The sequence below is a fragment of the Mustelus asterias genome, chromosome 3 (genome assembly GCF_964213995.1).
Source record: "Mustelus asterias chromosome 3, sMusAst1.hap1.1, whole genome shotgun sequence".
NCBI classification, from domain to species: domain Eukaryota; kingdom Metazoa; phylum Chordata; class Chondrichthyes; order Carcharhiniformes; family Triakidae; genus Mustelus; species Mustelus asterias.
Window position 1 is genome coordinate 141,166,306 of NC_135803.1, and position 15,916 is coordinate 141,182,221.

General features: G+C 42.2%; 1 protein-coding gene across 1 annotated transcript in view; it reads right to left on the reverse strand.

Annotated features, from left to right (window-relative positions):
• The window catches only part of LOC144491878 (inter-alpha-trypsin inhibitor heavy chain H3-like), an 89,242-nt gene that overhangs the window by 58,630 nt on the left and 14,696 nt on the right, over positions 1-15,916 (reverse strand). Inside the window, exons 6-12 of the mRNA XM_078210168.1 lie at positions 15,678-15,840; positions 15,478-15,588; positions 15,250-15,378; positions 15,050-15,166; positions 10,989-11,157; positions 6,958-7,083; positions 5,390-5,571 (exon numbers count right to left, since the gene is read on the reverse strand). Coding sequence (XP_078066294.1) covers positions 5,390-5,571; positions 6,958-7,083; positions 10,989-11,157; positions 15,050-15,166; positions 15,250-15,378; positions 15,478-15,588; positions 15,678-15,840 — 997 coding nt within the window. The remainder of the gene's footprint in view (positions 1-5,389; positions 5,572-6,957; positions 7,084-10,988; positions 11,158-15,049; positions 15,167-15,249; positions 15,379-15,477; positions 15,589-15,677; positions 15,841-15,916) is intronic.

Sequence of the window (15,916 nt, forward strand, 5' to 3'; positions counted from 1 at the left end):
CTCATTGCAGCACAATAACAGACCACATTCCATTGAATAGCAACTCCATCAACTGAAAATGTTGAGATTCAACAATAAATGCTTAGCGTTCTGTAGCTGAATCACCACCCAACCCTGGATATTAGAGCATACAACATTATACTAAGTCTTCAGTTTAATGCCTTTTAATTAATGTCATTCATTCAGGAAAGTTGTACTGCCTTTTCTGGATGAAGCCCAGTTCCATTTGGCAGGTTTGCTCAACATCAATTCCTCATTGGTAAAGAATCAAACTGCTATAAAGTTGATACCTTCAGCAGCAAACTGAGTAACAAATTGCAGGGCACAGTCCTCCCTTCGTGCAATATTTACCCCTTTTGTCTAACAACAGAATCCAGAACTTCATATATAAATCAAAGAAAGGACACCTGGTACATAGCTAGTAGAACTGATTGGACATGTCTTATAATAACCCACCTCATAGAATTTGGTGACATTGAGAAAAAGATTAAAACACCCTCCTCAATATAGGCCCAAAGCACTAATCACCCTCACAAACAGCACTGTGGATGCGCATATCTATACAGTACATGAAATATAGTGGTTCGAGAAGGCAGCTCGCCACCCAGCGCCTTCTTAAGGACAATTAGGGATGGAGAATAAATGCTGGCCAGCCAGCAATGACCACATTCTGTGAAAGAATAAATAAAAAGTAAAAGGAAAGCCAAGATAAACTTGGCTTAATTTTTTTTCCCAGACTAAAGTATTTTAATTACAAAACATTATGGATACTTAACTCAGAAATCTTTGTCCTGTTTAACTGTTAACAGTTCTGCAAACATCATCTTTGGCATTTCATTCCCCTTAGTATTATACTTTGTAGGTTTTTTTTGGTTTTGTACAAAGCAAACTGTTATCCCACAAAGAAAATTATATTTACGAATCATTCACAACTTTTACAATTCATTCACGACAGTTAACAACCACTAGAGCAACTTGGAAATGGATTAACATATCAATTTTCATAATATTTTTCAGCGTATGATTTTTACATTAAAAAATTGAAGGTTATTTTATGCGTGTCTGAATGTTGGCAAGGCAGACCATATTCCTAAAAATAGACCCTTCAACTGTCAGCAGGAGCCATGTTCTGACTGCAATTTTTAAGAATGTTTAAAACAACATTATAGTTAACACAATAGTTAAGAAAGCCCACCAACGCCTCTACTTTCTCAAAAGAAGAAGGAAATTTGGCATGTCAGCTACGATTCTCACCAACTTTTACAGATGCACCATAGAAAGTGTTCTTTCTGGTTGTATCATGGCTTGTTATGGCTCCTGTTCTGCCCAAGTCCCCAAGAACATAAGAAATAGGAGCAGGAGTAGGCCATCTAGCCCCTCGAGCCTGCCCCGCCATTCAATAAGATCATGGCTGATCTGAAGTGGATCAGTTCCACTTACCCGCCTGATCCCCCTAACCCCTAATTCCCTTACTGATCAGGAATCCATCTAAGGAACTATAAAAGGTCATGAATGTAGCCCAATCCATCACACAAACCAGCCTCCCATCCATTGACTCTGTCTACACTTCCCACTGCCTCGGCAAAGCAGCCAGCATAATTAAGGACCCCAAGCACCCTGGACTTTCTCTCTTCCACCTTCTTAGACATAGAACAGTACAGCACAGAACAGGCCCTTCGGCCCACGATGTTGTGCCGAGCTTTATCTGAAACCAAGATCAAGCTATCTTCCATTGGGAAAAAGATACAAAAGTCTGAGGTCACTTGCCTACTCCATGCCTCCCAACGACTCCCGACCAGAATGCAGAGTCACAACCTACTCTTGCATTGAAGTCGCCAAGCAAGATCAGCTTGTCGGTACTGCTCACTACTGATAGTAGGGTGTCTAGTTCTTCATAGAACTTGTCTTTCATCTTGTCCGGGTTGTTCATTGTGGGGCATAAGCGCTGATCAGCGTGGCTTGACTTCTGTTCTGTAGTGGAAGCTGTAATGTCATAAGCCGGTCGTTCACACCCTTGGGGAGACTAGCAAGTTTCCGAACAAGGTAACTCCTGATGGCGAATCCAACTCCAGCATCACGACGCTCATCGCTGCCGCGACAGCTCCAGAAAAAAGTGTATCCACCTCTAGTTTCAGTCAGCTGACCTACGTTGGCAAGACGAGTTTCACTCAGGGCTGCAATGTCAATGTTGTATCTTGCAAGCTCTCTAGTAACTAAAGCTGTTCTTCTCTCTGGTCTATCTGCAGTAGGGTTGTCCAAAATCGTGCGCACGTTCCAAGTGCCAGTGGTGAGCGGTGTCACCTTGTGTTTTATTTTGTTTGTTTGACCACAAGATGGGATCCCCGCCAGCCGCGGTAAACTGGCCAGGGTGTAGTGAAGCAGGCAATGTTTAGGGCACCTTTTCTAGCCCCTTCCTCATTCTACGGAGGTGAGCAGTGCATTTCTGAAGAGGGCTGCTCATTCGCCCAGGTAGACGTCGAGTTTCACTGCTGCTTCGGTCAGCGGAAAACGACCATTAGACCTGAGCCGCCTGTGAGCACGTCCGTGACTACAGCTCCCAGTGTATCCACACCTGCTGCTTCGTCACTCGCCCATCGCCACAGGACTTCAAAGGTTGAACAGGACGGTGATGATAATGATGAAGATGGTGTCGAGACTAGCGCGTGATTTGGATTAAAGTGAGGGGAGAGTTGCACAGCGTCAGCCTCACTCTCTTTTCCCAATTCCCATCTGGATCCAGTGGCAAGACAAGAGTCGAGACAGCTGGAGATGGGACTAGGCGCAGTGGATGTCCAGGACATCTACTGTGTCTTGTCCTGCTCTTCGCGTTCCATGATGCTATCTGAGACCGCCTTCTTGACCGATGGACCTTCCATTGGTCTCGTCCGCTCGATCCGCCGGAGTCTGTCTTCATATGCTGGCATAGACACCTCCCAATCTCACCTGATTTAGCCGGCTTGTCGAAGCCGTTGCCCGGGGTGTGGCCGCTGTCGCATGCAAACAGCTACGGGGAGCCAGAGGTGAGAGCTGAGTGCCAGGTGGGGACCAAAGATGGACGGACTGCCCTAAAAAGGACGCGACATGTTCCCCCACCAGAGGTACTACCCCTCCCTGACACTGAGGTCACATACCAACCGTCTCAAGAGCAGCTTCTTCCCTGTTGCCATCAGACTTTTGAATGGACCTAACTTGCATTAAGTTGATCTTTCTCTACACCCTGGCTATGACTGTAACAGTACATTCTGCACTCTCTCCTTTCCTTCTCTATGAATGGTATGCTTTGTATAGCATGGAAAAAACAATATTTTTCACTGTATGTTAATACATGTGACAATAATAGATCAAATCAAATCAAAAACATTCAGCTACTGACATGAATCAACAATTGGAACAGACACACCTTCCAATTAATACTTTTGTGATCCTTCTTTGAGCTGTTAAAGCCATAATACAGCATTTGGTGGCGACCACTTTCATGTGCCACTAATTCACCGCCTCTGCCATTGCAGGCATAAAATGCAAATTCAGCACTTAACTGCCAATTTCACAGAATCACAGAGTCACAAAAGCCTACAGTGCAGATGAGGCCATTTGGCCCATTAAGTCTGCACCAATGCATGAAAGGGCCTGACCTGCCCACCTAATCCCACTTGCCAGCACTTGGCCCATAGCCTTGAATGTTATGACATGCCAAGTGTTCATCAAGGTACTTTTTAAAGGATGTGAGGCATCCCGCCTCCACCACCCTCCCAGACAGTGCATTCTAGATCGTCACCACCCTCTGAGTAAAAAATCTTTCCTCAAATGCCCCCTAAACCTCCCACCCCTCACTTTTAACTTGTGTCCCCTCATAACTGACCCTTCAACTAAGGGAAACAGCTGCTCCTTATCCACCCTATCCATGCCTTTCATATTCTTGAACACCTCATTCAGGTCACCCCTCAGTCTTCTATGCTCCAGAGAAAACAACCCAAGCCTATCCAACCTCTCTTTTTAACTTAAATGTTCCATTCCAAGCAACATCCTAATGAATCTCCTCTGCCACCCCTCCAGTGCGTTCATGTCCTTCCTATAGTGTGGTGACCAGAACTGCACTCAGTACTCCAGCTGTGGCCTCACCAAAGTTCTATACAACTCCATCATGACCTCTCTGCTTTTGTAATCTATACCCCGATTCACCACCCTATTAACCTGCCTTTCCGCCTCCAGAAATCTATGGACAAACACGCCAAGGTCCCTTTGTTCTTCGGAACTTCCCAGTGTCAGATCTTTCATAGTATAATTCCTTGTCAAATTACTCCTTCCAAAATGTATCACCCCACACTTCTCAGGGTTAAATTCCATCTGCCACTTATCCGCCCATTTGACCATCTCGTCTTTCTCTTCCTGTAACCCAAGACACCCAACCTCACTGTTAACCACCCGACCAATCTTTGTGTCATCAGCAAACTTACTGATCTTACCCTCCACATAGTATAAATTATATAAATGATGAACAATAAGGGGCCCAGCACAGATCCCTGTAGTAAGTCACTGGCTTCCAGTCATTAAAGCAGCCGTCTGTCACCACCCTCTGTCTCCTACCACCAATTATGCATCCACCTTATCAGATCACCCAGTATCCCATGTGCATTAGCCTTCTGAATAAGTCTCCCATGTGGGACTCGTCAAAGGCTTTGCTGAAATCCCTGCAAACTACATCAGCCACATTACCCTTATCCACACACTTGATTACATGCTCAAAAAATTCAATCAAATTTGCTAGGCATGACCTCCCTCTGACAAAGCCATGCTGACTATCCCTGATCAAACTTTGCCTCTCCAAATGGAGATAGATTCTCTCTTTCAGAATCTTCTCCAGTAGTTTCCTAACCACAGACATGAGACTCACTGGTCTGTAGTTCCCTGGCTTGTCTCTACAACCTTTTTTAAATAGTGGGATCACATTATTTAATGTTATTACTAAATAAACCAGGATTTTCTCATCATGTGATTGTTATCATTCAGATAGAAATTCCTTAATGTTCATTGGGTTTATATGAATACCTCAAGTGGAACTGAGATTGGATTAAACAGCTGTAGTGTTCCTGGCTATTTCACTGCCAGTCATCAGCAGATTTACAAGATATAACTTACCAGCCATTATACCATTCACACAGTATGTAAAATGAGTCAAGATAGAGGTGAGTGGAATGCATAGAATTTTCTCATCCTCCCACTCCGCCACTATAATTTTACGGGGAAGTGCAGTTGTAAACCAGTTAATTAGTGTCAACAGGGATTTGGCTGCACTTAGGTTGAAGCTACGGCAGCAATGGGAACATCTTAGAGGAAATTCTGGACTGTAATAAGTGGGACAATATCTGTAAATATTTAATAATCATTTTACCTGGAGCTGTAAGGGAGCATCAGAATCCTCATAAATTCTCCGTGCTACACCGTTATTCTCCAAAGCCATTTTCTCCAGGAAACTGTACTTAACATCATAACCAAAGCCAAGGCAATACACGTTGTACCTGCCATTGACAGCACTTTTAACATTCTGCTGGATTTTCGTTGGATTTGATTCTCCTATAATAAAAATAATCCAATGTAATTTATTTTGGAGCCATTCATTTAATGAATGCAGTTCATTTTCACAGAGTTGTTAAGGTTCTATCAGGAAGGGTACAAGGTTTGACTTTAGGCTATGATCATAGTCATTTAGGTCCCAATTACAAAATCAACAATTATCCACTGATAATAGACATTTCAATGAACATATTCTTTAGAAATTGCTTAGTTTCTCTTTGACGACTAAATTCTTTTGTAATAATGCACATATTTATATTGGAGAAAAAATGTCAAGTCACTCTCAGCACCCATTATTCTGTTTGTCTTACATATCATTATTTAGAACAGCTTATAACTCAAACTAAACTTTGTTTCACCTAGTGTTAGTTCAATCTGCCTTTGGAAAAATGAAAAGAACACATTTTTAAAAAATTCATTTAGGAAATGTAGGCGTCTCTGGCTAGGCCAACATTTGGTTGCCCATCCCTAATTGTCCTTGAGAAGGTGATGGTGAGCCATCTTCTTGAACTGCTGCAGTCCATGGTGTTAGATGTGATTCAATATTAACAAGCCTGAAGCTGTGGGCCCACTTCAGAGACTTGAGCACATAATTTAGACTGAAATTTTAGTATTGAGGGAACACTGCACCGTCAGAGGTGCCATTTTTCAGGTGAGAAATCAAACACTTTCAGGTGGGTGTAAAAGATCCCATGGCAATATATTGAAGAGAAGCAGGGGGAGTTCTCACCAATGTCTTGATCAATATTTATCTACCACGTCACAGAAAACAGGTTACATGACCATGACCTCATGATCGTACTGCTGTTTGAGGAACCTATCTCCTAGGAAAATGGCTGCCACATTTCCTCTATTACAACAGTGATTACATTTTGAAAGTAATTATCCATAAGTTCTGAAACCATGAAAGGCACAATTTGTTTGCAAATTGTTTCTTTTCAGATATAGAAAACCAGTCTTGATCATAACACTGTTGCACTCCTGGGTCCTTCTGTTTTTTTTCATTCAATTGTGGGCGATGGGTGTCGCTGGCTGGCCAGAATTTATTGCCCTTGAGATTAAGGGTGGTGGGAATTAACTCTGATTGCTTAAGGAAATTAAGAGGGAGATTTCTAATGCAGATCCAAATTTGTAACACAGGCAATCCTCCTGATTCAGCCTATTTCAGGAAGGACCACTAGATATTTTATTCCTATTTTGTGTTTTATTATCTGAGGGTATCGTTTATGAAAGATTGCAATATTTTCAAAGAAATTCACATCAGCACCAAAGGAAACACCAGAACGCAAGATCTGACATTGCCTGTCTCAAGTTTCAAGATCCAGGTCCACTTTCAAGATTTAAACTTTCACAAGACAGAAAGAGAAGGCTTTCATTTTGGCTAACCTTCATTTGGATCACCATCTGTTAACAAAATAATCATGGAGACACTTCTTTCTGGCAGGATCTTTTCTTTATGGGCCTTGTTCAGGTGATCCACTGCTTCCAGCATAGGATCATTTATATTTGTTCCTGTGACAGAAGGAAATATTATTGTCTTTTCAAATTTTGCAGTCTGGATAGAAATTGTGTGAGACAACCAGAACATAAATTGGGTGACTAAATTTTAGATAATAAAGCACAAGTCAACTGCCTGCTTTTAACAGTCAAAAAAAGTTCAATGGCAAAATACTCCTGCAGAATAGGCCATAAGTACATCTACATCCAAAGCTGTTGACTAATCTGGTCATGTTGCTGGTGTCTCCCAGAAGGGAACAAACTGGCCTTAACCTACCCTGTAAAAAGCTGCCTGAATTCCAGAGAGCGCAAGCAAATTCTTTGCTGCAGAGTGGTGGATAGGAGGGGACAGACTCTGTTTGGATCAGAAATCATTCCAACAAACACCACACTGCCAGGGGAAGAGATTGCCAAGGAAATTAACACCAGAAGCTTAATTCTAAGGGCAAAACTGCAATGCAGAAGTTCAATGACCTCACCAGAGTTCATGAGGTGAGAACTTTCCTTATTACTCAACAAGTCTTGCCCGATGTTTGTACCATCTGCAGCCTGGTTTCCTGCTTTCTTAAACTCTCCTAAACACTTCAATCCATTGACTTCTGTCTGCACTTCTTAATCTCACCAGTACAACAACCTCCATTTTCCCATTCCTCTTATCTTACTCACATTTACAAACCATGGGTGGGATTTTACAGCTTAGTTCATCCTAAAACTGTAAAATCCTGCCCGAGGTCAACGGACCTTTCAGTGGTCTGTCCCTCGCCTGCTCTGATTCCCGTGGCGGGCAGTATGGTAAAATGCTGACCCATATGTTCATGGGATTTTACGGTTTTGGGCTGAGTAAGGCCGTAAAATCCCGCCCAAGGTCAACAGACCTTCCGATGGTCCGCCCCTCACCCACTTCAATTCCCGTGGCGAATGGGCCGGTAAAATTCTGGCCTAAATGTCTCACAAGAATGACACTCAGACATGCTATTCTTTCTTGCAGATGAAGGTTATGCACAACTTGCAACAGGATACTGCAATGGGAGAAGGCTGAGCCCACCTGATTATTCTTTACCTTCTGAAAAAATGATGAATGACAATGCTGGAGGAGACATTGCACAGACGTCCTTCACAATTTATCCATTCTTTCCCATTTTATTTCCATCTCTCCATGACAAAGTTTTGCCATTTCTAATTCTGCTCACCCTTGACACTTTAAGCAACCTTCATCAGTCCCTTTCCTTTCAGGTGCTCAGTGCCTTGGAAGACACACCTCTGCCATGGCTGCCCACCTGGGCCATCCAAAATGTCTTTCCCATCTGAAGACTATTACCTCGTTGACCAGCTGCCAGGTTGTGAGCTGGTGGAGTGGTAGGAATAAAAGTAGCAGAGAGGATGAAAGAATCAAGACTACTGCGAGGACAGATGTGCATGATGTGATCCCTGTGGACAAAAAGCAGCTAGATGGGATGAAATCTCTTTCCATTCATAAGGATGATAAACTGATGATGGGGAGCAAGCAAGATTATGCAGATGCATTGGATGGCATCTTGCATTCTGTGGAAACCTGCAATGTGTGCAAAGCCTAATATTATTTCATCATGCTTTGTTCTGTCCCTTGGGACAGATGGAGTTATTCTGCCTGGCTTAGGGATCTCGAGTGATCTTCCAGGCACAACAGTGAACAGCAGACTGAAAGATGACACCGATGTTACCTGCTGCAGCTTGGAATATGCGTGTTGCTAAAAGCTGAGAGCCAGGGTGATGTTGACAGCTACTGGCAATGCTGTCTGTGTCTTGGTGTGAGGCTGGAACTGTGGCCTTAACTTGGTCATTGTCTTCTTACGGACCAAAAGTGCACTCCAAAGTGAAATTGGAGAAGTTCTCCCTGCTGACCCGCTTTAGGTATTGTTGTAGTATTGTGCTTCACTGTTGCAGAAATGTCTCAATGAGGATATTCTGAGACTTGTTTAAACATGAACAGTTTATTGGTAGTCTTTAAGTATTTATAGTTACCAGGTTACTATCATGAATGGTGTTGTCCACCATGCTGGCTGGTTGCTTACTTGTAGAGGTTCTCTTTAGACTGCTCTCTCAGTGTTTCTTATCATGTGACTCTATACATCATACTGTGGGCAGTGCCATTTTCCAGTGCCATGTTAAGCCAAGCAGCTTTACAATAGGTACATAACCTACAATGGGTGGCACGGTGGCACAGTGGTTAGCACTGCTGCCTTACAGTGCCAGGGACCTGGGTTCGATTCCTGGTCTTGGGTCACTGTGTGGAATTTGCATATTCTCCCCATGTCTGCGTGGGTTTCCTCCAGGTGCAAAGATGTGCGGGTTAGGTGGATTGGCCATGCTAAATTACCCCTTAGTGTCAGGGGGACTAGTGGGGTAAATGCATGGTGTTATGAGGATATGGCCTGGGTGGGATTGTGGTCGGTGCAGACTCGATGGGCCGAATGGCCTCCTTCTGCACTGTAGGATTCTATGATAACACCACAGCCCCCATTCTTCTCCAAAGAAAACATCCCTCCTTTCTATAGAGTGTTACAATATAATTTTTCCTTGCTATGCCTGCTCCCCATCTCAAGTCTCTGACTTTATAAATTCAGATGGTCTTGAGGCTTTACAGTGTTTTCACTTCTTGATCTGTCATGTTTTGGAGGAATGGTACTCTGTGTTTCTGGTACGTTGTTATTTCCATTTGATTCATTTTTTTGTGCTTCTTCCAGTTATATTTCTCTTTATTAACAATTTGTCTGCTTTTTCCATACACTGTGGATTTATCCCATTCCTTCTGAGAAGAATATGCACTCTATTCATTCCTGACATGAATTTGAATTTTCTTTCTCCATGGTGTCCACCATATTATTGCTGGATGGATATGTTTTTCAAATGGAACCTTCATTTGTATCTGTCTCACAGTTTCAGCAAATCATCCGTTTGCTGTTGCATTTTCAAATCGTTTTGCAAGCTTATGAAGCTTTTAATTCAGCTCAATAGTTCTCAGCATGTCTGAGACATCCAGGCCAGAATTCTCTGGTCGTTCACGCTGGTAGGATTTTCCGGTCCCGCCGACAGCGGGTTTCCTGCTGGTGTGGGATGACATCAATAGGAATTCCCATTGACAGCGACGGGACCAGAGAACCCTGCCGCAAGCAAATAAAGTGCCACCTCCTGCTGGCGGGAAACACGTAGTTGGGAGGCCAGAGAATTTTGCCCTCAGTCCCTCTCCTTCTTCTAGGTCCTTGTGTGTCACTGTCAGATTTACATTTTCTGATTTCATTTCTGTCTTTTGTTTTTCTGGTTGCAATAAAACTTTGTCCTTGCCCTTTATTCTGATTTCACTGGTGGCCAAGTCCGTCTCTGCAAAATCTGAACTTGTTTCAGCTCTGTAATCGTGCTACTCATGGCTTCATTAACTCTTGCAGCTTGGAAAGCTCCATGGCTGATCCTTGCAATTCCTTTCTTTTCCAATCAACTGCTTTTTCAGTTCTACAATCTGTTTCTTTTAGCTTTTGGCTACCTCCTGGAATGTCGAACATTGCTGAGTCCTTTGCCCTTCAACTAACACCAACGAAAACTGGTCACTTATCTCATTCATTGTACCTTGCTGTGTGCAAATCATCTACAACATTTATCAATATAATACCAGTGACAACACTTAAAAAGTAATTCACCATTTGACCAGTGCTTTGGTACATCCTGAGGATGAAAGGTGCAATATAAAGTTGATTTTCTTTTTATCCATTGTTATACATTAGCATTTAAAAATAGAAATAAGAGTGTATTTCTCTTGCAGAGAAAAGATTTGGGCTATAAGTTGAAGAATAAGTATTGCCCTGCATTTAATTTCTTCTTAAACAAATTCTGAACAGTAAAATACAATAAATTCTCATTTTTTTATTGCGGTAAATCACAATCTTTACCTCCTCTGGCTGAAATGGTTTGCACAAACTTTTTAGCTTCAGTCACATTGCCCAGAGTTGCTTGAAAAATGGAATTTTGCCATGTTTTAAATGAATGATCAAAGATAACAATTGCAAAATAATCCATTGGGTCCAAGTCATCTAAAATTTTTACAAGAGCTTCATTTGTCTGGAAGATATAAAACATCAGTTTTGTAAGTTAAGAGCATCAACTTTAACAATCACATTAACTGTAGTGCACACGAGGCTTTGAAGCCATTTTTCTCATCCTGTTGCAATTCTGCATAGATGACCTTCAGCAACCACAGCTGAACATTGAACAAATAATTTTGGCTAGCATTGCAATTCAATAAATTTATCAGCCAAATATTAAAATATTAACTATACAAAGAACAAAGAACAAAGAACAATACAGCACAGGAACAGGCCCTTCGGCCCTCCAAGCCCGCGCCGCTCCCCGGTCCAGGATTGAATCCTGAATCCAGGATCCCCGCCCAATTTTCCAGCCTATCTACATACCAATATCCTATCCACCGAGCTGTCCCTCACAGCTACGATGCTTTGTTCATTACAACCTATTAACTCACCCCCACCCCCCCATTCCAGACCATGTGATCTCCAGGGAGAGGCGAAAACCCAGAGTGAAAAACCCCAGGGCCAATATGGGGGAAAAAAAATCTGGGAAATTCCTCTCCGACCCCCTGAGGCGATCGAAACGAGTCCAGGAGATCACAATGGCCCTGATCGGAAAATGCTTCCCAACCCTAGTCATTTCCACTTCCACGAACACCATATGAATTCCCTGCCCCCGAGACAGGTTCCCAACTATCCGCAGTCTCGCTCTGTACTGGCACCAGCAAGATGATCATAGAATGAAGCCTTGAAACGAGAAACAAGGAACAATTAGCCCGCACCGCTCCCTGGTCCAGACTAGACCACTCTTTTGTATCCCTCCATTCCCACTCCGTTCATATAGCTGTCTAGATAAGTCTTAAACGTTCCCAGTGTGTCCGCCTCCACCACCTTGCCCGGCAACACATTCCAGGCCCCCACGACCCTCTGTGTGAAATATGTCCTTCTGATATCTGTGTTAAACCTCCCCCCCTTCACCTTGAACCTATGACCCCTCGTGAACGTCACCACCGACCCGGGGAAAAGCTTCCCACCGTTCACCCTATCTATGCCTTTCATAATTTTATACACCTCTATTAAGTCTCCCCTCATCCTCCGTCTTTCCAAGGAGAACAACCCCAGTTTCCCCAATCTCTCCTCATAACCAAGCCCCTCCATACCAGGCAACATCCTGGTAAACCTCCTCTGTACCCTCTCCAAAGCCTCCACGTCCTTCTGGTAGTGTGGCGACCAGAACTGGACGCAGTATTCCACTATATTGAGAATGTTGAAATACAAAATATTCCAGTCTAGATTGAATCCAGTAGGATGTCTGTTTGCCTTCTTATGGGGCGGCATGGTGGCACAGTGGTTGGCACTGCTGCCTCACAGTGCCAGGGACTTGGGTTCAATTCCCGGCTTGGGTCACTGTCTGTGTGGAGTTTGCATGTTCTCCCTGTGTCTGCGTGGGTTTCCTCCGGGTGCTCCAGTTTCCTCCCACAGTCTGAAAGACATGCTGGTTAGGTGCATTGATCTGAACAGGTGCCAGCAGAGTGTGGCGACTAGAGGAATTTCACAGTAACTTCATTGCAGTGTTACTGTAAGCCTTACTTGTGACTAATAAATAAACTTTAACTTTTAACTTTATTGAGGTCTTTGTTAGGTTAGAGGGAATATGCGTCTATTATTTCCTACTGATGCAAAGTGAGAATGCATCTGTGCTCTCTGACGAATGGCGGATGGAGTCTAATTTAGATAAATGCGAGGTGATGCATTTTGGTAGATTGAACCAGGACTTACTCAGTTAATGATAGGGTGCTGGGGAGAGTTACAGAACAAAGAGATCTAGGGGTACATGTTCATAGCTCCTTGAAAGTGGAGTCACAGGGGGACAGAGTGGTGAAGAAGGCATTCAGCATGCTTGGTTTCATTGGTCAGAACATTGAATACAGGAGTTGGGATGTCTTGTTAAAGTTGTACAAGACTTTGGTAAGGCACACTTGGAATACAGTGTACAGTTCTGGTCACCCTATTATAGAAAGGTTATTATTAAACTAGAAAGAGTGCAGAAAAGATTTACTAGGATGCTACTGGGACTTGAGGCGGGTACAATTTTGTCTTTTAAAAAGCATTTAGACAGTTACATGGGTAAGATGGGTATAGAGGGATATGGGCCAAATGCAGGCAATTGGGATTAGCTTAAGGGTTTAAAAAAAAGGGCTGCATGGACAAGTTGGGCCGAAGGGCCTGTTTCCATGCTGTAAACCTCTATGACTCTATGGCTCTCTGTCCATCAGTGAAAACTCAAATCCTGTACTGTAATAATTAGAGTTTGTGGTATTAATTGATAATTTTGTTCACCTGATGACATGCTTCATAACATAGTGGGTGGAATTTGCACCCTCCTGGCGGCATGTTTTGCAGTGGTGGAGGTGGCCCATCTCTAGTGCCGCCAGGATCTTCCCGTCAATGGATTTTTCTGTTTTGGCCAGCTGAACAGCATTTGGTGTCAGCTATGGCTCAATGTAGCATGCATGCCTCTGCACCAGAAGGTGACTCAACCACAAAATATCTTGGCTGACATTCCAGTGTCGTATTGAGAAAGCGCCATCTTCTAGACGAGATGTTAAATCGAGGCCCCATCTGTCTCTCAGTTGGATGTAAAATTCCCCATAACACTATTTCGAAGAAAGGTGGGGGGGGGGGGGGTTCTCCCTGGAATTCTAGCCAACTCCTAATCCTTAACCAATGCCACGAATACAGATTACCTGCCTATTAACACCTTGCTACGTGTATGTTGGCTGCTGCACTTCCTGCATTAAAACAATGGCTATATAAATGATTTTTCCCCCTTCTCTCCCAAATTGGTGGATATGTGGGTCAAGTTAGTCACTCTTCTAGGTAAGAAGAGAGAGAGAAAAACAAAGGGATTACTATCCTTCCCTCCTGCACCAAAAATCTTTACTTGAATGGATGTTAATTAAAAAATACTTTTGGGGAATGGTGTGTGTGTGAATGATTTAATTAAGCTGGGGAAGGGAAATGGGGACCAATTGCCTGGAAGAGTTGAGAGATGAAAGGATGGAGGTGCTAAATACATGCATTTGCAATGAATCTATGTTCAAGTAGCTTTGTAATTAAATAAACCAAGTTGAGAAATTTGCATTAGGAGATAGAGAGGGACTTTGTTTTTTCAGCTGTTCAATTTCAAAGGAGAGTAAAAGACTTTTACAGCTTTCAAAAGTTTCATAAGTAAACAAGGGGAGGTTATTAAATATTATTTGATCCCAAAAGTGGGGGCAATGGGAAAGACAAAAAAGATTTTTATAGTTTGAAAAAAGTTCAAAGACATGCTGTGAACAATTGAATTGAAGATGAAGTGGAAAAAGATATGTGAGGAGAGATGTTGAATTGATTTGGGGTGGCTGAATTGGGAAGACTTCTTGGGAACAGCTCTGTGCTAGGAGGAGAAGGTAAAGTTTGAATCAGCCATCCAGTCAAGCCAGAAAAGTCTTGAGCTGTACAAAGCACCTCGGTCTTAAGTCTTGGATTTCCACAGCAGAGTGAGGGTAAGTTTGAGAGGTCACGCGGTATATCTTTATTTAAGCAACAGCAGTTTAGTTTGGTACAATATTACTGGATTTTTATTGTTAAACATCTATAAGGGAGTGTTGCCTGAATGGGCCTGACCAAGTAGGGAGTCTTTTCGGGATGTTTTGTAAGACTATTTTTAACTGTGTAATTGTAATCTTGTGTGCTTAATGTTTCTTTTCTTTCTGTTAATAAATCTTTTACTTCTAATTTTTAAAATACCAGAAGTGTGACTAAACTCCTTGATGTTGACATTTTCTTCTCATTTTCAGAATACAAGAAAAAAGGTATAACCCATTAGCCAAGTTTCCTTCCAGTATTTGGTTTGCTTAGCGATTAACATCTTGTGTGGTTATTACCTGACGCATTTTAGTCCCACTCATTGATCCACTATGGTCAATCACAAAGATGACATTTTTAGGAATCCTGGATAGACCAGTAGGTGCAAAATGATGTACAAAGTATCCATTTACAATCTGAAAAGATATAAAATATCAAGTAAAAATCACCAGAATAAATAATCCTTTAAGGCTTTGATTTTAATATAATTCTCAATTACCTGAACATTACCAGCAGACATGACTCTCTTAACATCATACTTTATGATGAAGTCTCCATCCAGAATTGTTTCATGACAGTGAGGACATTTGCGCTGTTGCTCAAGTGTAGGGTTGAAGGAAATGTGTCCCTGAATGAAGCAGTGACTCAGTGTTAATTTTTATAGTTATATATATAGCATATAATTTAGATAAAGTTTTTCTCTAAGAAAAAGCACAAAGCCGCCTACCCTTGTTGCAGTAAGAGTTTTTTTCACAATTGAAGTCAGGTTATTATTTAGGAACTTGGCATCAACGTTCAGGAAGGCAATGCCTTGAGGTTCAACAATGTGTACATCAATCTGGAAACAGCAATCCAAAAGGTAAGAGAATTGAATTATCTTATGAGAAAATCAAAAACACACTTAATGTCGCTATGTTTGAAATATACCTGGAAATGTTTGACAAGTTGCTGGGGTTTTACTCTGATGTTCATCTCATATTTCCCCAGGTTACGTTTTAATAATTCTTCATAAGTTAGTTCAAATGTAACCTTTTTGGTTGATCCAATATTTACTGACACTTTAAACATTTCCATTTTCCTTCCAGATGCTCTTCATAAATTAGAAAACAAAAAGCAGAAGTTAAAATACTGTACAAATACAACAATGGCTACATTGAGGAAAAAGT